The 27,082-nt window shown below is 36.2% G+C and overlaps 1 protein-coding gene and 1 long non-coding RNA gene across 17 annotated transcripts in view; both read left to right on the top strand.

Annotated features, from left to right (window-relative positions):
- lpp (LIM domain containing preferred translocation partner in lipoma) overlaps window positions 1–27,082 on the top strand; it is a 482,039-nt gene that overhangs the window by 326,127 nt on the left and 128,830 nt on the right. For all 16 annotated transcript variants that reach the window (XR_015492875.1, XM_087256062.1, XM_087256064.1 and 13 more), the window contains 1 exon segment: window positions 23,380–23,952. Coding sequence is in view for 15 of the 16 variants with exons in the window: in XM_087256062.1 (XP_087112188.1) it covers window positions 23,380–23,952 (573 nt within the window). In the remaining variant the exon portion in view is untranslated.
- LOC147843537 (uncharacterized) lies at window positions 9,155–13,685 on the top strand. Its single transcript, XR_015493731.1, has 3 exons — window positions 9,155–10,725; window positions 10,787–11,079; window positions 11,291–13,685. It is a non-coding gene; the product is annotated as an uncharacterized LOC147843537 (long non-coding RNA).

Genomic DNA, 27,082 nt, shown 5'->3' on the forward strand with positions numbered 1-27,082 from the left:
TTTTCAAGATTTAAGATAAGTCTTTTGTGTCTCCAGAATGTGTTTGTAAACTTTCAGCTCAAAACACCCATCCGATTATTTATTATACCTTTAAAAATGTTGGAATTTTCTGCTCTGAACACTATGTAGCTGTTTTTGTGGCCTGTTCCTTTAAGGCTGTTTCTCCCCACTTACCGTTCCCAAGTGCCTGTCAGATTGTGCCTCAATCTATGCCTCGGCTGCATCAGATAAACAGCACAGTGACAGACATGAAGCAGATCTCACGTAACATTTGTGAGAAATACTAGAGTAAGAACTCTCTCAATGATTATTTGATGTATTTGTTGTGGAATTAATTCTTGCCTTTCCATAAGTCACACACAATGTCGTTACAAAGTTCACAAAGCACGCACGTTTAACTTTGCACTGTTTTTTTCTTGATCACATTTGATGATTTATAATGATTGATGATCAAAGAGAGCTAAACAGGTCATTTAATCCAAGTTGTCCTGACTTGTTGATAATATTATATGCGTTACTATGGAGATATGTTAATACGCAGCTGTCCATCAATTCAGTGGGCAGGGAAACCACAATTCTACAAGTTGTTGCGATGGGCCTCAAAATGGAAGGGATTTGGATCCTATTTTAGCATCAGGAAATTTAAAAAAGACTCTAATTTTGTTTATATCACCCCAATATGACTTTAAACACACTATATCTACATACAGTTCTGTCCAAACACCTTCAAAAAGATTTGGCGCCCTTTAAATGATGAGACACTCAACATTTGTGTGCCGAGAGAAGATTTTTACCCTGTATTGAGCTGAACTTCTGAGGAAGTCTAGATGTGGTCTTAAAACAATTGATTACCTGCATTGTCTTGTGTTCTTATGTGTAACATACAGTTATGACAACGAAGTTAGGGATCTAAATGCAGCATCTTTATTTAAACAGAAAATGAACAAGCAGGCAATGGTCAAACACAGGAGCAAACAGTATCATACAGGGCAATCCAAAGGAGTAGTCGAGTCACAGGCAAAGAGATCGGTTCAGCTGACTAACAGCAAAAATTAATGAACAAAGCGAGGGTCTGGAAACACGACACTAAAAACAAAACAAGATTATGTATTTGTCTTTCATACATGACCAGCCTTTTTGGAGAACTTGAATGAGTTTGTGACACCAAAGATGCAATATTCTAGACATCAAAACTGAATATATGACACTTTAGAGTGATTCTCCACCTTGAAGTGAAAGACAATGAAAAAAGTAAAATTGAATGACTTTATGAAAATTATTCATGTTATTCTATACAGTAAAGGCAAACCCTTTAAACAATTAACAGTTTTTCACAGAAACATAATTTTTTTTAATGTTTGCACGATAATGAGCAGACCACACACACACTCAACACACACACATGATACACAAAACTGCTTTAAAAGCCAACAGAGGCTCATGGGAAAATCATGCTCCATCTTTACTCCACCTAACCATACATCATGCTCCACCTATATATTTGGTGAAACTGCAAAAAACATACATCTACATACAGTACATTTGACTACAGTTTCTTAATGAAATGCACACTACGAGGAGTATGATGCAAACAACTTTTGGACAGCTATTCTGGTATGGTCGGTTTGATTGGTAGCTCACTTTGTACGGTGTTGTAGTTGTGATGCACAGTGCTCAGTTAGATACAGAGTCAAGTGAAGCATTGTTCCACAAAAGACATAGAGAAAGCAAATTAAAATAAAAAGTAAAACTATGTGGTCGTAGTTTCTGTTACGGCTATCTTTGCCTTTGGAAACACTATTGCATAGGTCAGTGGTCAGTTTTGTTGTGAACATGTACAAGAAGGAAATATACCTAAAAGGTGCAACAAAAGTAATGTGTGTCAGATGCACGAATATGTAGGCAGCGTACTCTAGTGGATTTGTCATCTGAAATGTGCAACAAAGAGTACTCAGAGAAACCTTTCTGTTTTGTCTCACAAAAATATAAGCTGTTTTCAATGAGCGTAGGCTGTTAATAGCTACAATGTAACAATTATAATTTACACTTCCAATTAATTTTATTCATACCAAAATTCACAAAATCTTTATTAGTTAAACACTTTTAAATGCTCAGTTTAATGCTGCCTGAATGAGACTGTGTCATAGACATTTTGGGCCCTATCATACACCCGGCACGGTGTGGCGCAAGGCGCAGCGCAGTAGTCTTTTGGTAGTTTTAGCTTGGCGCAATAGTCATTTTGTGGCGTTGCGCTACGCTGTTTAAATAGCAAATGCATTAGTGCTCATTTGTACGCCCATAGGCATTCTGGTCTAAAAAAGGCGTTCTAATAATAATAGATTTTTCATTAGACCAAAACTAACCCGGTCTAAACTCTTTATGTCTTCTTCATCTCGGGAGGCTTTTTCAGTTAATTCAAAACAATTTGCTTTTGTATAATGTTATTATTATTAGCAGTATTATTTATTATATCCATATTTATATTTGTTTTATTAAAAACAAGCTTAGATTTGCCCACCTGTCAGGTTTTAGACCATATTGAGCACAGCATGTGTTTAAGGATATAACTTAGGTTTTTAAACACACTTCGTTAATATTGTTCATTTATTCGTTAGCTGGAAATTAGAACTGAATTTAGAAATTGTTTTGAAACGAATATTTGCGCTTAACAAACAACAGTATTTATTTATAGACTAATTGATGTCTGTGCGTAAAAGTTTCCCTATCCAAGAGCGAATGTAAAAGTAGATCCATTATCTCTCATTCTCACGCAGTAGATGCTCTGTTTAACAGTTTTCTGTTAAAAAACTGTTAACTGTTTGCTTGTGAAATGCTAATTTTTTCCTACTTAGACTTACTTTGCGTCCTGTAAATAGCGAATGCGCTCTTGGTGCGACGCAGCTGGCTCTTTAAGGGAATGGGAGATGAGACTCTAATTTGTTTATTCTCAAAACACACCTATGACTCATTAAAAAAATAAACTCAACCCTTTTAGACCATGCGCCACGACGCTAGGCAGATTTCCCGTCCTTAAATTAGCAAAAACGCATCCTGACACGCCCTGAATGCATTTGCGCCCTGCGTTTTTCGCTCTGCGCATGGAACGTCAAAAATAGAGCCCTTTGTTTCTGCAAATGTGCAGAAGGTCACCGAAGAGCGCTTACACCTTTCATTCTTTCATTGCCCAATTTTCCCGTTATCTTCTGTGTAAATAGAAAGGAGGAGGTGTGCGGATGCTTAAAGCTATTGTCAGCTCAGATGCCACTCTAGACATAATCCTGTTGTTCATCTCATGCTAAGGAGTACAGGGTCTATTTCACATTATCACTCCACTACTTTAAGAACTGGCAAACGTGCTGTTTGCGCTTTATGTAATAAATAAACCTTAAGATAATTATGTTATTTGGTCCACTTGGTCTCAGTAAGCCACAGGACAGATCAAGTATATTAATAAAAAGAGGTTGTAAAGTTAAGCCTGGAATTATTCATACCACAGGGTATGAATAATTCCGGCCTTAACTATATGTATATTCAGATACAGTCAAGTCCAACATTATTCATCCTTTGGAAAAATTTTGGGCTTGACTGTATGTGTATGGGTAATGTTCTTTTCACATTTAAGTGATTCATTTGATGTCTGTCCATAATCTTCATGACCTTTAATATATTTAAACAGCAGTTCAGAAATGAGCATTTCTTGTCTTTTATTGTGAAGAACGTAAAGAACATTTCCAGCTCATTGTGCTTCTCATAAAACATAAGAGATACTACAGACACAATCAGTGCTAATCGATCTCTGACAGGCAGAAAGAGGAGCAGTTGCTTAAATCAGTTTAACTCAGTACATTGTTGTCTAAAACACAAATCTTAATTTTTTGTGTGTAAAATTAAAGAGTTAGTTCACATGAAAGTGAAAAGTAATTCAATGTTCACTGCCTCATGTGTGGTTTCAAACCTTTATGAGTTTATTTTTTTTCTGTTAAACATTAAGAAGGTATTTTGAAAAAACCTGAAAACCACTGGCTTCTATAGTAAAAAAAAAACAATATATATATATATATATATATATATATATATATATATATATATATATATATATATATATATATATATATATATATATATATATATATATATTTTTTTTTTTTTTTTTTTTTCCCTGGAATTGTATAAAAAATGTCATGTGAGTCATACTGTAAACAAAGTTGTCATTCACTGAAAATATTGTGTTCTGCATTTTACATCAGTATACAAGCCAGAAAAAGTTCTTGTGTGCATCTTGATTGGAAGTTTCAGCGAATGGCAACTTACATTTCATTCTGCTCCTCATGCGAATGGCTTCACAAGACTTGGAATGTGGTGCATGAGTCATGTTGAACTATTTTTGTGGTGCTTCTCCACCTTCTTTGGAACTTGACAGTCCCTGTTCCTCTTCACTTTCATTTTATATTTAACTTGTTCGTTTTGAAACAACATGAAAGTGAGTAGATGATAATGGCAAAATTTTCATTTTTACCTGAACATTTCCTTTAATTAACTGGAGTCATGGAGTTTTAAACCGTTTGCTTTTTGACTGAGGAGGCTGCAGCCAGCAAGACGAAGAAGACTGAAGGAGACTTGGCCTTTTTTATAATTATTATTTTTAATATGAAAAATATCCAAAGATTATTTCTAATTCTTGCAGTTAGTCATTCTTATTGTTTTTATTATAAGCAGTCATATTAATAATAAAAAATGATAAAACTACTTTTTTTCTGATCCATGTTTGACATCAATGAGTAATAGCCCCTCATTAATGCTAAGACAGACAAAATAAATGCATTTTAGACAACAGTGTGCTGAACTAAACTGATTTAAGCCACTGCTCCTCTTTCTGCCTGTCAGAGATCGATTAGCATTGATTGTGTCTGTTCTATCTGTGGTGTTTTATGAGGAATACAATGAGCTGGAAATGTTTCTTCACAGCTGGTCTTCGTAATCAGAATCAAAACAATGGTCATTTCTGAATGCAGCTTTCACTAATGCAATGACACAATATACAAGTTTCAACATCATGCTGATGTGTTTCATCTAAATTACTAAATGCTGCTATTTTAATAGGATTTACAGTCCCTTCTGATCTTATTCACCACTTTTTGATTTTTACCTTTTGCATTTTGAAACTATGAACGTGAGAAAATGATAATGACATAATCTTCTCTTTTTTCTTTTCTTGTACATTTTTAGCTGAACAATTACATTTAATTAGCTATGTAGTCAAGGTGATATATATACGATACGATATACGATATACCAGTGATATATCGTAGAAAATATAAAATATATGGTTATATAAATATAAAAAATACATTATGCTCACAACTAATTATTATTATGGTTTTTATTATTAGCAGTCATACAGTATTAACCTTCCTGTCGTGTCCGGGTCAAATCTGTATGACTTATAACCTAAAACACTCTTAAAAATTGTGTTTTACATCTGATTGCCTCAAAGGCTTATGGTATCCTCCACACTATATATAATACAATCATATAAAAATGATAAAAATCTCTTTCATGGAATTTTAAGTGTTTTAGTCAACCTTCTTACACTTGTGGTCTTCCTGGTGTTCTCAAAAGTGACCGCCAAATAAATGGGTATCCAGACTAAATTCATCCATCAGACAGAAAGCATCCTCATATACTGTACAACACCAACTCACTCACTGACTTATATTTTCACTCCAGGTATTTTATGTCATTCATTTATTCATTCATTCATTTTCTTTTCGGCTTAGTCCCTTTATTAATCTGGTGTTGCCACAGTGGAATGAACCGCCAACTAATCCAGCATATGTTTTACAGTGGATGCCCTTCCAGCTGCAACCCATCACTGTCAAACATCAATCACACTCGTTCACACACTTACTGTACACTACGGACAATTTAGCTTACCCAATTCACCTACAGGATATCGCATGTGGGGAAACTGGAGCATCTGTAGGAAACCCACATGAACATGGGGAGAACATGCAAACTCCATACAGAAATGCCAACTTACCCACACGATGCTCGAACCAGCAACCTTCTTGCTGTGAGGTGATCGTGCTACCCACTGCGCCCCCGTGCCGTGATGCACCACTACTTTGAGACGTTGTTCACCGCTTAAGTATGTCAAATAAAAATGTTGTTTGAAAAAAAAATTCAGCTAATTTAAGAGCAGTTAAAATGGACTGGTCAGTTTTGACCGCGGACACTAAAGTAAGGGGCGGGAGGTTAAATCTATTTTAAGACACTAAACAAAAGAAAATCTGTTCAGTTCAAGTTTACATGAATAGCGCTTTTCACAGTTGATATTGTTCCAAAGCTGTTTGCCAAAAGGTGCACATCATCAGATTACAGACAAAATCAGTAAAGCTAAGGGTTGGCTGTAAATAAACGTACTTAAAATGCAATTATACAGTATGTAATGTGCTCAGGAAAAAAAGAATGTTTACGTCTAATAATTAATGTTCAATAAAGTGCATTTATGTGTTAAGTGTTTGTTGTCCCCAAATTTCTCAGATGGTTGGCATCATCTTTTCAAGTGCTCATTGGGTTGGCATCGTCTCTTCACAGTACTTGGATTGATAAGTAGTAGCTCAAAAAGATACAAACAGTTTAAACCATATTACATATTTTTAAATAAACAGACCGCTGCCAGCAAGACTGAAAGACAGAGCTGTTTGTATTATTATTATTATTATTAATAATTATTATTATTATTATTATTATCGGGGTGTCACAGTGGCGCAGCTCACTGCAAGAAGGTCGCTGATTCGAGCCCCAGTTGTGTCAGTTGGCATTTCTGTGTGGAGTTTGCATGTTTCCTCCGCGTGCTCCGGTTTCCCCCACAGTCCAAAGACTTGCGCTATAGGTGAATTGAATTAACTAAATTGGCCGTAGTGTATTGGTATTTCCCAGTGTTGGGTTGTGGCCGGAAGGGCATCCCCTCTGTAAAACATATGCTTGATAAGTTTGTGGTTCATGCTGCTGTGGCCACCCCTGATTAATAAAGTCAAGTCAAGTCAACTTTATTGTCAATCAAACCATGCAACAGTACATTACACAGTAGACTGAAATTGCGTTTCTCCCATACTCCAATGTGCAATTTAAAAAACAAAAATATGACACACACTAGACATAAACTAAACATTTAACTAATATAGTACAAGATGAATTAAATAATAGACACTAATAAACTGTGAACAGTTACCATATATCCTATTGTTCCAGAATATGACCAAGTTGAGGTATTTATTGTAGTGCAATTAGGTGCAGTATGGCAAAAGTGCAAAGTAGCAGCTTAGAGGTAAGTGTATTTTGTAAACATATAGGGACTAAGCCAAAAAGAAAAAGAATTTATTATTATTGTTAATAATATTATTACACATCAGTGTTTAGTGCAGCTAAATTAATTGTCAAAAAGACAAAAATATATATATAAGTAAGCAAAGTTTTCAAACATTTTGACTAAACAGGCTGCAGCAAGGAAGTGGAAGGAGAAGAAGGTGATTGAAGGAGACAAGAAAAAAAGGCAGCGTGAGACATAGATAGAGCTAAAAGTGAAGAAGGGACCCGAGTGCCTGTGGCAGCCATTGACCTTAAGGTCAACATGGTAGCAGGTTCAGAGTTTTGACAGGATTAGCCAACTGTGGCGAGATGAACGTGCCTGCCGGCGCTCCATGAAGCCAGTCAATGTGCGTTAGTCTAATAAACTGCATACTATCCCTTGCGTGTCTGTTTTACACACATCCGGCCAATCGCGTGGCCTGACTGATGCTCGGAGATGCTGAAGCCGTCATTGGGACCTGCCTTTTTACATTACAATGTTTGTCCTCTGAGTAACACTGCTAAACAGCTCACCCTCAAAAGCTCTGTCACCAAACATTAGAGGAAACTCCTCCTCCTGGAGAGACTTGAGCACTGATTGGACACTACCCAATCTGATGACTTGGTGAGAAACACGTCTGACCTGGACGTGACCCTCTTAGAAGTGCATCACCAGTGTGCATTCATACATGTTGATCTCAGTGCATTTAAGAAGTTTATAACTTTTGTTATTTCATTCAGTTGTTCATTTGTAATAGGATCATTAAGTAGCTCAACTAAAGGTTACATAATGTGAACATTTAAAACGGAAATATTTTTATATTTTTAATTACATTTATTGATTTATAAAAAATACATTTTATTTGAATTTTCTTGTTTTTTCTCATCATTTTCCAGTGAAAACATGTACATTTTCATTAAAGTAGAAACATTTCCTGTGAAAAAAAAAAAATTATTATTATTAATATTATAATTATTGTTTAGGGTGTCACAGTGAGCAGTAGAATGATCACCTCACAGCAAGAAGGTTGCTGGTTTGTAGAGTTTGCATGTTCATCCCGTGTTCGCATGGGTTTCCTTCGGGTGCTCCAGTTTCCCCCAAAGTCTAGAGACATACTGTATAGGTGAACTGGGTGGGCTGAATTGTCTGGGTTGTGTGTGTGTGTGTGTGTGTGTGTGTGTGTGTGTGTGTGTGTGTGTGTGTGTGTGTGTGTGTGTGTGTGTGTGTGTGTGTGTGTGTGTGTGTGTGTGTGTATGTGTGTGTGTGTGTGTGTGTGTGTGTGTGTGTGTGTGTGAATGGATGTGTGTGAATGGGTGTTTCCCAGTGATGGGTTGCAGCTGAAAGGGCATCCGCTGTCTGAAACATATGCTGAATAAGGTGAAGGTTCATTCCACTTTGGTAACCCTCTAGAATAATAAAGGGACTAAGCTAAATTTTGTTGTTCTTGTTGTTGTTGTTGATGATGATGATGATATACAAACAAATAAATGAATAAATAATTATATAGATTAATAAATTATATTTACCACAATACAACAACAATAATAATAATAATAATAATAATAATAATAATAATAATAATGATAATGATAATATTATTATTGTTGTTGTTGTTGTTGTTGTTGTTGTTGTTGATGTGTTAATTAAATAAATAAATTATATTTACAACAACTATAATAAAAAAATATTCTTCTTATTATTATTTTTTATTTTTATTGTTGTTGTTATTAATATATTATTGATGATGATGATGATGATGATGATGATGATGATGATGATGATGATGGAATAAAAAATAAATACATGAATAAATAGATAAATTAATTATATTTTTTACAATAATAACAACAACAACAAAAATAATAATAATAAGCATTGTTGTTTTTAATTAATATGAATGTAGCTTTTTTTCTGTGCTTTAAAGCTGTGAGAAGCATCTGTTGCTTATTGAGACAAGTAAGAGAGTCCATCACTGCGTTGTATGTTTTTTTATTATTTTTTTCTTTTAACTTGATGAATTGCTACATGACACAATAGACATTAATATGGGACCTGAAGAGCATGAAGTACAGAGTTGACTTGCTTGGTTAAATGTGTGGCTTTTGTCATCAGCACTGGGTATTACCCACTGAATATTACAATCTCTCACATGACTAATGATCTTGAACCATAAACCAGAAGCAATTAGTGCTGATATCATCTGTATTATTAGTTGCAGTATTACTAATATTTCCCTGAAATCAAGCTAGATGGGTAAATGCGTACCATATTCAAATGGGATCCTCCTCGTTGCTTTGGTTTGACATCTTTGATGTGTTCGGATCATGGTCACGCATAAACCCGTCTGAAGAATACCTTTTTTTCTGTCAGTAGTTTCTGTGAAACTTCTGGAGAATATGGTTAGGCGAGGAACGAGAGCTCATAATGAAACAGAAGAGGAGAGATGAAAGCCCCCTATGTGGAATTTCAAAAAAACAAACTCCCACTCAAATCGTGTAAATGAAAGTTTTTCTGAGAACAGTGTCTTTGATGGACAGTTTCATGATTGATATGGTGCGTGTTTCAGTCACAATTACAGCTTCCTGGTAATACATTCACTTCACTTATCTGATTCAGGATGGCACAATTGTTGAAAACGAAGGCAATGGCAGATTCAGATCTGTGCCCTTATCTGTTTGGGCATGACAAAACATACATTTTATCAACCTAATTATCACTTCATTTACTTTACTGGCTTTTATGAGCGGGTATTTGCACAAGATTTATTGAATAAACAGAGAGTTTAAAGAGAAAAGGAAAGTCCTGTGGTACCTATGTGATAGGAAAATAAAATTAAATTACATTTCATTCAAAAAGGCTTAATCATGTCATAAAAACCCTGTTTAAAAGATTTGTACATTTTGTTGAAAAATATATTTAAAAAAAGACTACAGTAAATTGCTTTATAGGATTTCGCAGTAAAATACAATCAATGTTCGATTGACAAAAAAGGCCATCTGAATCTTAATTCTTATGATTATTACTAGTAATAGTAATGTACATTTGGTTACTTGCTATTACACTTTCTATCAAGTTAATGATTATTGTATTATTAAGTGTCATGATAGTTATTTTAATTAGTTTGCTTGATATTTGTCATGGTTGGCAGTTTATTTAAAAACACAGCTTTCATGTTCTGGTAGACTGTAATAGCACACTGATTAAACTGGTATATTGTCATTTAATTTAATGTAATTTATTTTTAACAATTTTAAAATGCAGGCATAATATTACAATAATTAAATTTGTGGTACAGCTGTTTAGCATCTTATTAGTACACTTGCTTCCTGTTTAGGAGACTTCCTGTTTGATTCAGGGCGAGTGGAATTGGAAAGGCTACATTGGTGCCGAGACCCGGATTAAGATTGAGTGAGATTAAAGAGAATGGGTGAGGAGGCCATATAAATATAAAGGTCAACTAGTAGAGGCTGTGTGTACAAATCTCGACTCAAATACTAATGGTGCGTTTACACCTGAGGCAGATGAATAGTCAAGCGCGAGTAATTTACAGTTTTTTAAATTGTTGAACATTTTTGAAAATAAAAATTATTTACAGAAGTATTCACACCCTTTGCTCAATACTTTGTTGATGCACCTTTAGCAGCAATTACAACCTCATGTCTCTTTAAATATGATGCCACAAGCTTGGCACACCTGTCTTTGGGAATTTTTGCCCATTATTCTTTGCAGTACCTCTCAACCTCTAGCAGGTTGGATGAGAAGCGACGGTGTACAGCCATTTTCAGATCTCTCCAGATATGTTCAATAGGATTTAGGTCTGGGCTCTGGCTGTGAAACTATGAACTCTTTCTGGATGCATTGTACATGTTAGTCAATGCAAAGATCCAAATAGACAACCTTCGGTCATTCGTGAATGTGGCGATTCTGGGAATGATACAGTGCGAGCTGAGTGTATTGTGCGTTTGAAGCACAAATCTCGCAATTCACTTGAGTTGGAAAACAGTAGCAGACATTCGAGCTGCAATAACCAATCAGGGGCTTGCACCTGTTGCTCGTATGGGCAACAGCTCATCAAACTGGGACCGGCTCAGTCGGAAGCACCACTGAAAGCTTTCATTATCCAGGTATAGCTTCTGAAGGAGTTTAAGAACTGACAGAGCTATAGGTACACCTCTGAAAGAATCTAGTGGGCTCGAGACACGGCGTCAAACGAATCTGTGCTGTTTATTAGCCTTCCTAAAGCACATAAAGCACAGCTACTTTCTCAATAAAATCCAATTTAGCCATTTAGCAACTAAACTAGAGTTACCGGGCAAAAGAAGCCCCCTCAATGAAACCTATCTGCATCTATTGTGAAGTGAATTTCACACAAACTCAAAATGTTCACGTCTATTTAAAAACCAATATCCAATTTATTTGCGTTTGGCGTGAACACAGCAAAAGGGCTTTAATTTTCTTCCCCCTCGCAACATCCTCACCTTACTTGCTGGAAACACTGGTTTACTTCTCTACATTACATTGTGATGAACTGTATAGTGGCCTGAGTGTAATGGACCCTGACTAGGAATTGTGTGAGTAAACCTCATTCCCTTAGCCTCAAGAAGCACACTAGTGACTTTTCTGGTGATTCTAGTGGGTCCAGTGTTTATCTTTCTTGCTAGCATGGTCCCCCCAAACATACCCCAATGAAAGAACTCACTTTAAGGAGTCTACTTGACCTTATAGGCTGTCAGGTTGTTAAGAATAATCAGTTTTAGATTGTGTGTGTCTGTGTGTGAGCGTGCCAGTGATTATGAAACTGTTCTAGTTCTGCAGAGAGTCCAGTGAAAGCATTTCCTCTCTGACTCAAAGGGAAACGAATATCACCTAAATGGATTCTTTTGTTTCGTGTTGTTTGCAGAGCTTGACATTTGATTACCGAAGGAATGTTCGCTCTCTATTATCTGAACTTTTCCACCCCGGCGTATTTTATATTCATACGTACAAGAGTTCAAACAGCAGAATGCGTTTCATCAGTGGAACATCTTGAAATCTGAAGTTTAATGTAACTTATCTTAACCTATTTTCAAAAACCGGGCGCCCAGAACTGCTTGAGTGAGATTGTTTTCTAATGTGTATGGAAGTAGATAGTCGCATTACTCTGTGCCCAATTGCCTTTCATTGTGTGAGTGCATCGAAGCCATTAAAAAGACGACAATTACTACGTCTCGCTGACTTTGACTGTGGTATGGATGAGTGAAGTTGACCCTGGGTAACAAGGGGGTGCAGACGCAAACCTTTTTTCAACAATTGAATTTCTTCGTCCTCTGATGCCACCTGACCCGCGGTCCAAGAGGCCAAAGGAAGACATCTTTCCCGTTTGGTCAAACACAAAGCATGCGTATAGGTGGAGTAAAGAGCTTCTCTCTTTGTAGTGCTGGGATTTTCCCTCAGTGTTGTACAATCGCGAGTCCCCCCGTCCGCCCTCTTGGTTTGAAATGCAAAGTTAACAGATTTACCCAGGCCCCCGAGCCCTGCACGCTAGCTCCTAATCTATTCTAATGTGTCAAAAAGCCTTTCCTTGGAGTTACAGAGAAATTTCACACTCGGGTTGTTTGTAAAAGTCATATTGAATCATAAGTTTTAGGGGGAAAGTAAGTTAAGTCTTGAGTCAGTGGCTACTGTTTCACTTTTCACTTGCTACTTCACTTCGAGGGTTTGCAAATTAAATAGTTAACCCAAAATGAAAACACACTGTTTACTCTGCTTAAAGTCAACATAGGCTCATTCTGAAAATGTAGCCCTACATACGTTTCTGGAAATCTTGTATAAAATGGAAATCATATTTTTTTTTAAAACGAACGATGCTACTGCTGATGCTACTTTACTGCTGTTACAAGTTTGCTCAGTACTGTGGCTTGCCATGTACATCTATGGACTTGAGACGCAAAGAGTTAACCACAACGAAGTGGTTCACATCCGGTGCGGAACATTTCCAGAAAGCACGTGAGACAAAAACTAAATCTAAAAAATAAAATAAACAAGTAAATAACATGGTGAGAATGAGGTAAAATCTGAAAATGTGGTAAAGATCAGACAAGGGCTTTTCTTTTTCTGGATTGCTTTTTAAAATTGTCGGTTGGGTTTAGGGAAGTGGGTGGACGCTGGTCAATCTGTGCTTTTTGAAAACACTATTGGTTGGATTTAGAGAAGGAGAAGGGTGGGTCAGTCAGTCAAACGGTCAGTCAACAGCGACCTCTAGTGGATTTAAGCGTGAACATCAGGCGTGAATGTCACTTGTGAGAGAAATTTTATATCTCACAAAGCATACACAGCAGCCACTTGTGGATTCGCGAAAAAAAAAAAAAAAAAAAAAACTTGGGTCCTGGGATGAATTAGGTGGTCTCTGGAAATGTAGATGTAAGTTTTCAGAATGAGCCTAGGTTGCCTAAAGTTGTTCCAAACATCAGATTTTTTTTTTTTTTTTTTAACCATAGAAGAGGATTTTTTGAAGAATGCTGAAACCATTGATTTCCATATAGAAAAAAAAAACTATTACGGTTGTTACAGGTTTTCATCTTTCTTCAAAATATCTTCCTTTGTATTCAGCAGAAGAAAGAAAGTAAAATAGGTTTGTTGCCAGTGAAGGGTGAGTATATGGTTACTGAAGTTTCAGTTTTGAGTGAACTATTCCTTTAATATGTTTAATATCCATATGGTCATACAATAAGGTTGGATGGCTATTTACACTTTTGATGTTAAGCATTCATGTCATGTTTAATTCAGTTGCTTACAGTCTTCACACAAACACTTTTAACACTTTCTTGCTTTTATGCTGTTAGAACACAAAAGGAAATACAGTATTTTAAGTCATTCATTTTTTTTTTTTTTTGTTTGTTCATTCTAGGGCTGTCACAATATACATTTTTTACTACGTTTTTTTCCCCTCCTTTTTTAGGATACAACAAATGGATTCTTTGTGATCCAGTCTATTCAAAGATTCATTGTGTTTTGCCAGTGTCCTTCAAAGGATGCAGCCTCTGAATTGGGACAGAACATTATATTTTGACATCACGGCCTAACCTTAGTAGACAATGAAACTACAACCTCAATTCCAAAAAGTTGGGATATTTTGTAAAATGCAATGAAATCAAGAACCTGTGATTTTTTTTTTTTTTTTTAATTATCTTTAAATTATAACATTGACAAAGTACGACACAATTATTTTCAGTTTTTTTTCACAGACAAACCTAAACATATTTTGTAGGGGTGTGATGAGACAGACACCCCATGAGATGAGATAAGACATTGGACTGGGTTCACTCGAACTACTGAAGACCTAAACATAATTTGTAGGGGTGTGATGAGACAGACACCCCATGAGATGAGATAACACATTGGACTGGGTTCACTCAAACTACTGAAGAAAAAAAAGTTTGGACTTTAAAAGAAATCCTCAATGCAATAATATATAATGAAAATTGTCTTTAATCAAACTGAAAAATAAGAAATTAACTTGTAGTTGGAATTTCATTCATTCATGCATTCATTTTTTTTTCAACTTAGTTCTCCCTATGTTCATCAGGGGTTGCTATTCCAGATTTAACCCCCAATTTATGAAGCATATGTTTTACACAGTGAATGCCATTCCAGCTGCAAACCAAAACTGGGAAACACACATACACTCTCAAATTCACACACATACACTACGGCCAATTTATTTTATTCAATTCACCTATAAGGCATGTCTTTGGACTGCGGGGAAAAAGGGGCACCCAGAGGAAACTCACACCAACACAGGGAGAACATGCAAACTCCACACAGAAATTGCTGTGAGGTCACAGTGTTAACCATTAAGCCACAGAGCTGCCCAGCGTCAATTTGAGCCAGATCTTCCTGGATCCTGATCCAGAAGGGTCCAATTTGTTCAGCATTAACTTGTGCGAAGTGAATACCTACATGTGTGTGTGTGTGTGTGTGTGTGTGTGTGTGTGTGTTTGAGAAAGAGAGAGAGAAAAAGAGAGAGAATGGTGAATGCATTGCAAGCCGGTACTCATCATGCACAAATTAAAACAGAAGTCATATTTAACTATTGGACGTAACATTATTTTCAGCCAATTGGCTTTTACAATCACTCTGATTGGTCATTGATTATTGTTTCGTGCGCCGTGAACAGCGAAAATAAATAATGGCATAGTGGCCTACCTAAATATTGTTTGTATTTTCAAAATGGTAAAGAGGCAGTCACACATATTTTCATATTTTAAAACCACAAGTAAATCTGATAATGAGCCTGATCAAAGGTGAAGATGAAACTGCACAAATGGATCAGGATAGAAGGAGACAGAATCAAAGTGATCTCATGTCAACCAGAAAACATGACAGAAGAGGTAGCTGTGGGCTCTTCTTGAAGATTAGACTGAGTGAGTCATTTGTTTGTTATTCTTTCACTTGGCACATAAAAGTGAAGTGACCTGAATAGTGATTAATACAAGTTATGTTTGTGGCTACATGTTTTATTATCAATGACTAGCCTATAACGTTTTATGGCCGCCCTATTTGAAATTTAAAGTTTTGTATTAAATTAAACTTTATTTTAATGAATTATGTACAGTAATAAGCAATGTAAACCCTGCTAAATGTTTCCCCACAAACTCAACTAATAGGCAAGTATTTGCACAAAAATGACTACAACTACTACATTACAAAGTAATGTAGAATATAGTTATGTCTTAAAAATAAAAAATGGAAAATCTTATTCATTTTTATAAGCATATCATATCACAAATGTATACGCTCTGGTCATGCATCATGACAAAACAACTGAGATTGCCTCAACTGTGCCGCTTTGCATAACTTTAGAGGTTGATTTGAACACACAGTTGAAAGATTCTGATCACCCGGAAGCTGTGAACAGATGTGCCTTTTTCCACGCTTTCATGGGCACATTGACATAGTTTAAGACTTCCGTAAAACAGAACTTTCTTAATTTGTTTGCACAAGGAAATCTGTGATGTGCCGTTTCATAGCCCATTTTCTCTTACCCACAATTTCACCCTCAAATAAAGGAGCGATTTCCTCTCCTCTAATCTAATGGGTGTAAAATTGGCCATGACAATATAATTATTTTTAGGGTCCTATTTGCATTTCCAGCCCTCTGCTAAGTAAATGTTAGGGTTTAAGGTCTTTATAGATAAATTAATAATATCAAGTATTTAAAATAGCATGAAACATTTAAATTGAGTAATTTCACTTCCTGAAGGGCACGTTTAGGGTATTTTACATTTGCATGCAGACAGATACATCGGCTCTAATCGCTCCGACGGAAATTGTAGTTAAGAGTGTGAAATATTTGATGGGGACTTTTCCCAGTCTTTCTCACTTTTGTGTTGTGAAGCCTGAGGTGTTATTGCAAAGATAAAACAAATAAAATCATCTACATTTTTTCCTCACTTCTTAAGCACATTACGATGAGTCAAATACAGTTTGTCCTTTATTTACATAGTTATATGCGTGATGATTTTTTTCTGTTAAGCCAAGGACAGACTTATTTTTTGTCCTGCTGTTGAATGTGAAGTTGACCCAAAGCTTGAGTTACCATTCATCTTCATTTGCTCTGTGTAAATGAAAAAAAGCTGTGTGATTATTTACCTTTATTGGTCATCACACTCACTGTCACACAAACCCCCTGCCTGACTTTGAGCTCTTATAACAGCCCATATCAATGTCTTTAAAGCAGAAACCTCTGCTTCAGGCATGTTGGTTCATTCTCCTCGTCATGTGATTGAGACAGTAATTGATTTCTTATTCTCTGGCTTAAGGCAGTAACCTAAAAAGAAAAGCATAGGTTAATGACAGCTAGTTTGTAGGTCATTAGAGAATTTAACACTGGTGATCTATTTGAAACTGACTTTGTTATTAGACTTTGTGTTGTAATATGTAATTGTGGCACATTCACCTTGAAGGAGTCATTTACTTCTGCCCTCTATACGGTATGCACAGATGGTATTAAAGTATGCTATCAGACATATTTTTTCTATGAAGTACATTTGGACAGTGTTTAAGGTTAATGTAAGTTTAAAACTATAGAACTCAAGAAGCTGGATGAATTTGACATTAACATTCATTCATTCATTCATTCATTTTCATTTAGCCTTATTCCCTTTGTTAGTCAGGGGTCGCCACAGTGGAATGAACCGACAACTTATCCAACACATGTTTTACGTAGCAGATGCCCTTCCTGCTGTAATCCATCACTGGAAAGCACCCTTACACTCTCATTCGCAAACATACTGTACTGCATTTCTTTGGACTATGCGGGAAACCAGAGCACTGGGGTAGTACCTTTTTAAAAGGAACATATTTGTGCTTGAAGGGTCCATATTGGTGCCCAGTTTTGCTAAGATTTTTTTAGAAAAACACTTTAGTACTTTTAGGTACTAATCTATTCCCTTGAGGTATTAATATGGACCTTTTAGATACAAATTTGTACCCTTTTTAAAGGTATCACCCCAATGACAGCTTGCATACCTTTATTTCTGAGAGGGTGGAGGAAACCCACACGAACACTGGGAGAACATGGAAACTCCACACAGAAATGTCAACTGACCCAGTCGAGGCTCGAACCAGCAACCTTCTTGCTGTGAGCCGATAGCGCTACCCACTGTATCACAGTGCCGCTTGGCATTTACATTTTTGTTTTAAAAATACAAATGTATTCAATTTATATCAAACACTAAACAATAAAGGGACAGTTCCACCCAAAATTAACATTCTGTCATCATATTAACTCTCAATTTGTTCCATGCTATTGTGTTTTTTTTCTGTTGAAAAAAAAATATTCAAATTTTGCAGATTTTCAGCCCATCATTGAGTCTGTTTATTTAGTATTGTGTAAATTTATATTTATTCAGTTTTTAAATTAATTTCAGTAATAATACTGACTAATAAGAACATGTTTATGATTTATTTACAATACAGTTTGTAAATTATTATTTTCTGTCTTTTAGTAAATATATGGTAGATTTATGGTAGATACATGCATATAACAAAACTTTACAGTAATTTCCACAGAAAAATAAAACCACACAAGCGTATGTATATAAACATGTATGTATATAAACATATGTGTATATATATATATATATATATATATATGTGTGTGTGTGTGTGTGTGTGTGTGTGTGTGTGTGTGTGTGTGTGTGCGCGCATAAACACTTAAACATTGAAATATTTACGTTATAAAATAATATTTTTCATCAAAATAAACACTGACATGCCTTCTGCAGAAGCATTCATAATTTTAAACATTTACAAAACTGAAAATATAATGTTTTCCAGATCCATGGGCAACAGGTAACCTGAAAGTGATGCATAGGATTAATCCTTTTTTCCTCTTCTTGGCTCCAGACTGCTGTTGTCCTTTTTCGGGCATAAAGTTGCAGCTTGCATCATTTATAATCGTTATAAAGCAGCGGCAAACATAAGTGAACCTCGATTTCTCATGACACTGGGGCGCACCGCGCACGTATTCGCACACAGAAAAAAAATTATGTCACTTTTTTGCGTTCACCATAAAATGCATTTTTAAAATGTATTTATTTACATAATATCAATATATTTTTATTTACATTTTGTTTTTGTTAATATTACTAAATAAATATTTTATTTTGAGCAACCATGATGGTGCCCCCTTCCAGAATTGGTGCCCTACACAGCCTGCGTACTCTGCGGTGGTACTGGGTAGCTATATTATATGAGAGACTTGCTTTGTTTACCAAATAAATGGATCCAGTAGGATTTGCATTGTAAACATTAAATAAAAGTTAAAAATGTATTCTTTTTTTATTTAATATATTACGTTTTTAGTTGCGATACACCCAAAATCATTCCTCATAAATCCACAGATTTTTAACAATATTCTGCGCAGAAAACGAAAAAAAAAATGTCAGCAGATTCTGTCTGGCCGTACTCATAAGTTAGTTGATGCTAAAAATCTTAAATAAAAAAAAAATGTCTCCAACATATTGGATTGCCTTAGTGTAAGTACAGTACATTGACGGTACATTTTGGTTTGAACTGTTGTTACCCTTTAGGTTACAGTAAAAAGATGTTATACAACTTTATTTTACAACTTTAACAGCAATTTCAACTGGAATTACATTCATTTTTTTCCCTTAGAAAAGTACATGACAGCATCTATCATTGCATTTGTAGAACTAGTTGGTTTTGCCCCAAGATTCTTGGGTTAAAAACATCTTTCTGACCCACTTACTTGCAAGCCGCCCTAACCATGAAACCCATCTAAAATGCATGATGCAACAGCGCCTTTCCCCGCACAACCAAACACTTCCTGTCTGAATTCATGGAGAGATGGGCATCACCACTAGATTAAAACATTTTTATAGGCACATTCACTTCACAGACGTGTTTAAAACGTGCAGTTCTGCTCGAGGCAATGATGTGCTATCACGAAGTGTATTACTGAATGTTTCATCATGAAATTAGAGTCTCTTTGGTCTTCATTTAGCTGGTTAGTTATGACAGAACAGCCTTCTATAGATGAATCAAATCAGCCAAATATTATAGAATGGAAGTATCTCTTTGGTCTTTTAATTCAATCAGACAAAAGCACCAAATGCTCTACAGCTAGGATTTATTTTGATCTTTGATGGTTGTCGCCGGGTTTGGGCTTAGTTGAATTTTCCGTAATCTTTTTACATCTGCAGAAATGAAGCCTGTCCTCAGGCTCTGTGACACTGAATAGACTGAATGGCCTCAGGAAATTGTTGGACGCAGAATACGCTTCTCTGTTTTAAGCTTACAGAGCCGAACCACCTACAGTAGGAATCCAAGGACACAAATCTTTCTGATTTAGCCAGTGTCCCGTGCGGACCTCTAGCATCAGCACAATTGTCTCTGCCCTGGTCAGGCTGCCCATCATTTCTCTCTCTCTCTCCACCAAAACAATTTATACCCCGCTATTGACTGTAAATCTTAAAGCTTTATTAGCCATAGTTTATGAGTGGATGTGATCTGGGCACGACCAACTGATGGTTGTTGCACTTGCCCTGTGGATCGATCTGTTGTAGACAGACTGTATAATTACTGTGAGATGTGGATGATTAAATTGTGGCTCTGTGAAGGTTCTGCGCCCCCTGATGTACACCCCTTTAGGGCCGCCTCTAATGTGCTCGTTCCATTATTATTGTTAGCCAGTTGGTGAGTTGTGATGGATATTATCAAAGGTTTGCAATGTTGATGTCAGTCAAGATTTGGCAAAATTTGAGAAATTTACTTAAAATTTAAATTAGTCATGCCTTGCCAGTTGAATTGGAATTGGAAGTGGAGCTTGTAAAATATAAATAACATATAATGGCATCTGGGATATTATCTGTGAAATCTCATTAATCCACTCTGGTAAATAAGACATTTTGTTCTATATGTTTATTTCTGTAAAGCAAGAGTAATGTACTTTAAGAGCTAGCGATTGCAGCAATCTGTCATGCAGTGAGCACAGCGCTACTCCTTATCTTCAAAACTCTGCATAGACACTTAAATCGATCACACTTTTTTTAAGCTAATAGATTGACGGCCATCTAAAGCTCCTATTTGGGGTCGATGAATGGTAGGCAAGTGTTTGCGTGCGCTGCCTGATGTACTGTTACCTCATTACAGACATTATTGATCTGTTAATCATGAACAGCATGATTTACTTCACCATATCCTGTGGATTTAAAAATATTTAATAAAATCTGCTACTAAGCCACTTATTGCATTTTAGTCAACCAAGGCTCTCCTCGTTGAATAACGTTTGTCAATTGTTGGGGGCAGCCCTTTCTGTTACAGCTTCAGAGCTTTTAGTTTGTTTCTTTCTTTGAGTATTAGAGCTGTGGCGAAAAAATTGTTTAAGAAATTGATTCTGCGTAGACTTTTTCAAAATGCATCTCTATTCTGTCCTGAATCGATTCTGAACTTATATTCAAATAAAAAATGGAGCACTACTCTGTAAAACCTAAAAAGTTAAGACCATTTGAGAAAACCAATTGAAACCATTAAAGTTCAAAAACGAATCCTAATGAGTACTGTGAACTTAATCCATTTGAGCAAATGAAGCATTTTGAGCACAGTAAAACCCCCAAAAAATGAAGAGAACTCAAACCAACTGAGTACTGTACAACCCAATAAGTTAAGGCAACTCAAACTGATTGAGGAAACCAATTGCTACAAATCATTTGAGTTAAAAAACTATAAATAAAAAAATATATATGAGTACTGTGAACTTACTCCATTAAAGTTGAAGTACTGAAGTATTTAATTAACTCATTACCTTTGACACTGAATTCAAAACTCTTTTCAAATGAGTAGAATGAACTTTCAGTAAGTTCTGAGTTAACTACACTCATTTCATTTGATAAAGTTGACTGTTGGGTTTTACAGTGTAGGCTAGTTGTTGGCCATACAGTGCATTAAAATGCTCACAAAGAAAAGTGATTTTCTCATTAGTCATGTACATTGGATTTACTTCACAAGATTCGTGGAAACACAGCTCACCATGAGCACTCCCTTAAAACTGTCCTTACTTTATTAATGATTATTTCAGGTTACAGGGGTGTTTGTATGGAATCGGATCGGATTGGCTGTTTGTAAGCCATTGTTAAAAGAAGCCCAGAATCAATTCAGGAAAAAATGGCGATACATTTTGAAAATCGCAGAATCTATGAAGAATGGATATCTCAAATGATTATTTTCCACAGCTCTATTGAATCTATTTACAAAAATCTTTTTGTTAAAAAATATCTGCCCCCAGAGTTGGGTGTAAGGCGTTCCACAGTAGTACGTTACTGTATTCTAATTACATTTTTGAGGAACACAGTAATGTACATTTTAAATTTGTGTAATTTGATTACAGTTACGAAACCCAATGTAATTCCGTTACTGACTTTACAATTATAGTTTTTAGAAGAAAAAAAGCTTCTTTTAAATGACGTTTTTTGCTGCAACATCAGTTGCGCTTCTAAATTGCTGGAGAACACAAGCTGAAATGGTTGCTGTCGAGAGTAGCTGCATCTTCAAGTGGAAATACAAACATTACATTGATTTCACTGAGCGTAAAAACAAAAATATTGCTGTGAAATACAGTCTATGACAAGTCTATAAAGTACTTTTTAACTCGACTAGCAACTTTTTCAAGCACTTGAACAGAAAGCATTCCACGACAATACTCGTCACCGAGGGGGACACCAGCGCCCAAAAACACAGTGGCCTCACCCAGCCTAAACAGGCTAAATTGGATTTTTGTACAGGATTGGGACTAAAGGTGTCTTTCAAATGTGAAGAAAAGCATAGCTGTTCATATATCTCGTCTTTTGCACACTCTTACATTTCCCATGTGCACCGAGTTGAAAACTGATTTTTGATACTATGGATGTCAGTGGTTACTGGTATCCATTTTTTTCTGTCTGTTTTTTAATGTTTAAAAAAAGACTAACAGGTTTGGAAACAAATGAATTATGAGAGAATTCTAAGTTTTGGGCGAACTATCTCTTTAAGTCTTTTGAATATGTCAAGCTGCTGTGATCAACCCATTGCAATGTTTTTCAGTGATTAATTTTGCTGAAAGAGCTGCAGTTTATTTTGTATTTTTATAGGTATATATATATATTTTTTTTTAAAGTAACTTCAAAGTAAAGTAATTAGTAATCTGATTATTTTTTACACTAAGCAATTAGTAATGTTATTAGATTACAATTTTCCAGTAGTAGTCAGTAATTTGTAATCGATTACTTTTTAAATCTAACTTACCCAACACTGTCTACAACAAACAAATGTTTAGTTGAAAACTATTCAATTATTGTGTGGAGTTTCTGTTTGATTATATGTCTGCATTCAAATTGCAATTCAAATCAAATACAGTCAGCAATTAAACTGAAATCAAATGAATAACACACAATTCTTATTCCTGTCATGTCAAAATCTGAAACATAGTCCTTTTGTCTAGCTAACAAAAATATCTACTTATTTTCCAATGTAATGCTTATTTCTTCCAGAATTCTGCCAGTCCTGCTGCAACAGGCTCTAACGCCCCTGTTACAGGCTATCGGCGCATGGTGATTCCAACCCAACCCCCTCTAACCGCCACCAAGAAATCCACCCCGAAACCACAGGCGCCTCAAAACGTCACTCCACCAGCTTCATCTTCTCCAAGACCCCAGTACCAGCCTGCACCGCAGCCTGTACCAGCGTCCTACACCACCGCCTCCACACCGAGCCAGCCCACCTTCAATGTTCAGGTCAGGGCTGCTCAGCCTGCCCCTCAGCAGCAACCGGTGCGTGGTCCAGGACAGGTACAGTACATGCCGGCTCAACCCAGAGCTCCAGAATTCGCATATGGGCCTCCACAACCTGGATTCTGCCCTGCTCTATCTGGAGGCTACCAGGACCAGCATTATGGTGGAGCTCCTGGTTATGGAGGACAGAACACATGGAGGGCTGAACCGAGCCACCACCCTGCTCCAACACCCAGCCAAGGGTACCAGCCCGCTCCTCCCAAAAAAACCTACATCACTGACCCTCCTGCCAGCCTGGCACCCTTCGCTGGTGGGTCCTCTGCTCCTCATAAGGTAAGGGCCTCATTCATGTTTCACATTACAGTAAATCAAACAGAAACAGCTGGAGGAGGAAATCTATGAAAAGAGGAATTAGAAAAGCCTTCAGGCCCTTAATCAGTTTTCCTATTTTATTGAATCTGTGAAATTAGGTTCTCTGCATTACATGTGTTCTAAAGTACTGAGAGTCAAATTGAACTGTTTTAAAATGGCATGCAGACGTCTGTGTCACAGAAAGGACAAGATTCTTTAAAGGACAGAATTCTTTAACTGTTGGCTGCTACTGGTGAATGGCTAAATAACTATCATATTTTCTAGATTAAAAATATGCAGGGATCATTGTTCAAGCTGTGAGTCTGTGGGCTAAATGGAACGCGAATCCAAAGACGTTAATGTAAAAAGAAAAGTTGATTAATAATGATAATTACTATTATTATTATAATAATTTTAGGGTCATGGTGTCGTAGTGGGTAGCACGATTGCCTCACAGTAAGAAGGTTGCTGGTTCGAGCCATGGCTGAGTTATTTGGCATTTCTGTGTGAAGTTTGCACGCTCTCCTCATGTTGATGTGGGTTTCCTCTGGGTGCTCTGGTTTCCGCCACAGTCCAAAGACATGCTATAGGTGAATTGGGTAAGCAAAAAATTTCATAGTGTATGTGGGTGAATGAGAGTGCATGTGTGTTTTCCAGTGATGGGTTGCAGCTACTGTAGAGGGGCATCTACTCTGTAAAAACATGTGCTGGATAAGTTGGCGGTTCATTCCGCTGTGGCAATCACAGATTAATAAAGAAAAAAATGAATGAATGAATGAACGAACGAATGACTAATATTATAATATTATACCTATAATAATAATAATATACTTATAATAATAAGCACTTAAGGACTTAAACGTGTTAATAGACTCGAAAATGGTTCCAATCCTTTAATTTGTTTTAGAGAAATGTCAACATGAGCAAACAACATCAAGTTGATACAGTCAAAAATGAAAAATAATAAATATGGTATTACATCAGACCCTTTTCACACATTTAACAGTCATCAGCATCATAAATCCTCAAAAGTTTTTATTTTTATTAACATTAACATGCAGTATGTACATTTAGAAACTATACTGTGTATTATATCCTCTTTGGATCAAATAAAAAAAATGGTTCTGATGGCGCTTATCAATCTTTTTTGAAAGTCATCAAGCGTTTCTTTTGCTATTTGAGCAAATTGGATAGCAAAAAAACAAGAAAACAAAAATTGTGGTAGTGTCCTGTTCACTGCAATCTACGATTCTTAAGGGTCTATAACATTAAAAAGAGTATGACTAAATTGAATCAAGTAATCAAATGGTATAAAATAAAACACAGCATATTCTTCTTGACATGAATTAAATATACAATAATTCTGAGCTTTCAATAAAACAAACAAGACTGACTGTAAACATGAACACATGCCAATATTTTGACATATTGTTTGGTGTAGAGATAATTAACCCAAAAACAAAAAAATCATAATTCCCCAACTCTCCACTTGTCCCAAATTGGTTTGAGTTTCATCTGTTAAATACAAAATAGGGTATTTTGAAGAATTTAGTTTTTTTCCTGTTATGGATGTCTATCAATCTTCAAACTGTCTTTTTTTGTATTTAACAGAAGTATGTGTTTAGTAAGGGTTTAAATTATTATTACTATTTTTCATTCATTCATACATTCATTCATTCATTCATTCATTCATTCATTCATTTTATTTTCACGCTTTATTAATCTGGCGTCACCACAGCGGTATGAACTCATTCACACACATACACTACGACAATTTTAGCTTTACTCAATTCACCTGTACCGCATGTCTTTGGACTGTGGGGGAAACCGGAGCACGCAGAGGAAACCCACGCGAGCGCAGGGAGAACATGCAAACTCCACACAGAAACACCAACTGACCCAGCCGAGGCTCGAACCAGTGACCTTCTTGCTGTGAGGCAACAGAACTAACTACTGCGCCACTGCATCACTATTATATTATTATTATTATTATTATTATTATTATTATTATTATTATTATTATTATTATTATTAGAGGTGTGAACCTACACTGGTCTCACTGTTCAATTCAGTTACAATTATCATGTCAGCGATTCGATTCAGTTATCTCGGTGCATCACGGTGCATTGACAATGCTTTCCATACACAATTTAATATCTTCTTCATAGCACAGCAATTCTTTTATTGAAATGTATAAATATATTTATAGTTGTATACTGTTTGAAATACAATTTAAGTAAGTTACAAAAAGTACAAGTAAATGCACAGAACAACATGAGCATTTATAACAAATAAGCAAATATAAATATCCCACTCGCTTTCCGAGCCTTGTCTAGTGGGTTCTTTCTTACACCCCTATGATTGGTCACACCCTTAACAGAAAGGGCTGCGATTGGCTTTTACGCGCTGGCGCTGTTCACTGATGAGTGAGACTGATAAACGGCAGCGGCGATCACGGCTAATCCATGACAGACGCGGAGGAGAAAACTCGCTCTGCAGACACGGGCTCGTGTCTGTATCCTGAAACTGTAACAGCTGAGAGGAGAGGAAAGTCACACCAGCAGGTCAAATTGGCCTCAGTGAGAGAGAGAGAAATGGAGTTTACTTTCATTTCCTCCATAAGAGTGAAATAGAAGCTTCTGCTGTAAGTGTCAGTGAAAGACTGTCCAGCAAACACACACGCAGTGAAATTGTGCACAGTTTCTGTGTTTTTTTTTAAGTAGTTGGAGTGTTGTAAATACTCGCGCTTGCCTCCCTTGCCATAGTAAGCAACCGCGACAAAGCGCATTTGAGATAAATGACATCAGTACACAATAACCGGTTATGATTATTACTGAACCGATACCGAATTGTCCGCATCTGCATCACATCACCAAAAGAAACAATCAATTTTGACACCCCTAATTATTATTATTATTCATTTATTTATTTTCCTTCAGCATAGTCTTTATTTCAGAGGTCACCATAGTGGAATGAGCCACCAACTATTCCAGCATATGTTTTACACAGCAAATGCCCTTTTAGCCAGAATCCAGTATTGGGAAACACCTAAACGCACTCATTCACAATCACACTCATACACTATGGTAAGTTTAGTTTATTCAATTCACCT

Source organism: Danio rerio, chromosome 6 (assembly GCF_052040795.2).
Source record: "Danio rerio strain M-AB ecotype USA chromosome 6, GRCz13ab, whole genome shotgun sequence".
NCBI classification, from domain to species: domain Eukaryota; kingdom Metazoa; phylum Chordata; class Actinopteri; order Cypriniformes; family Danionidae; genus Danio; species Danio rerio.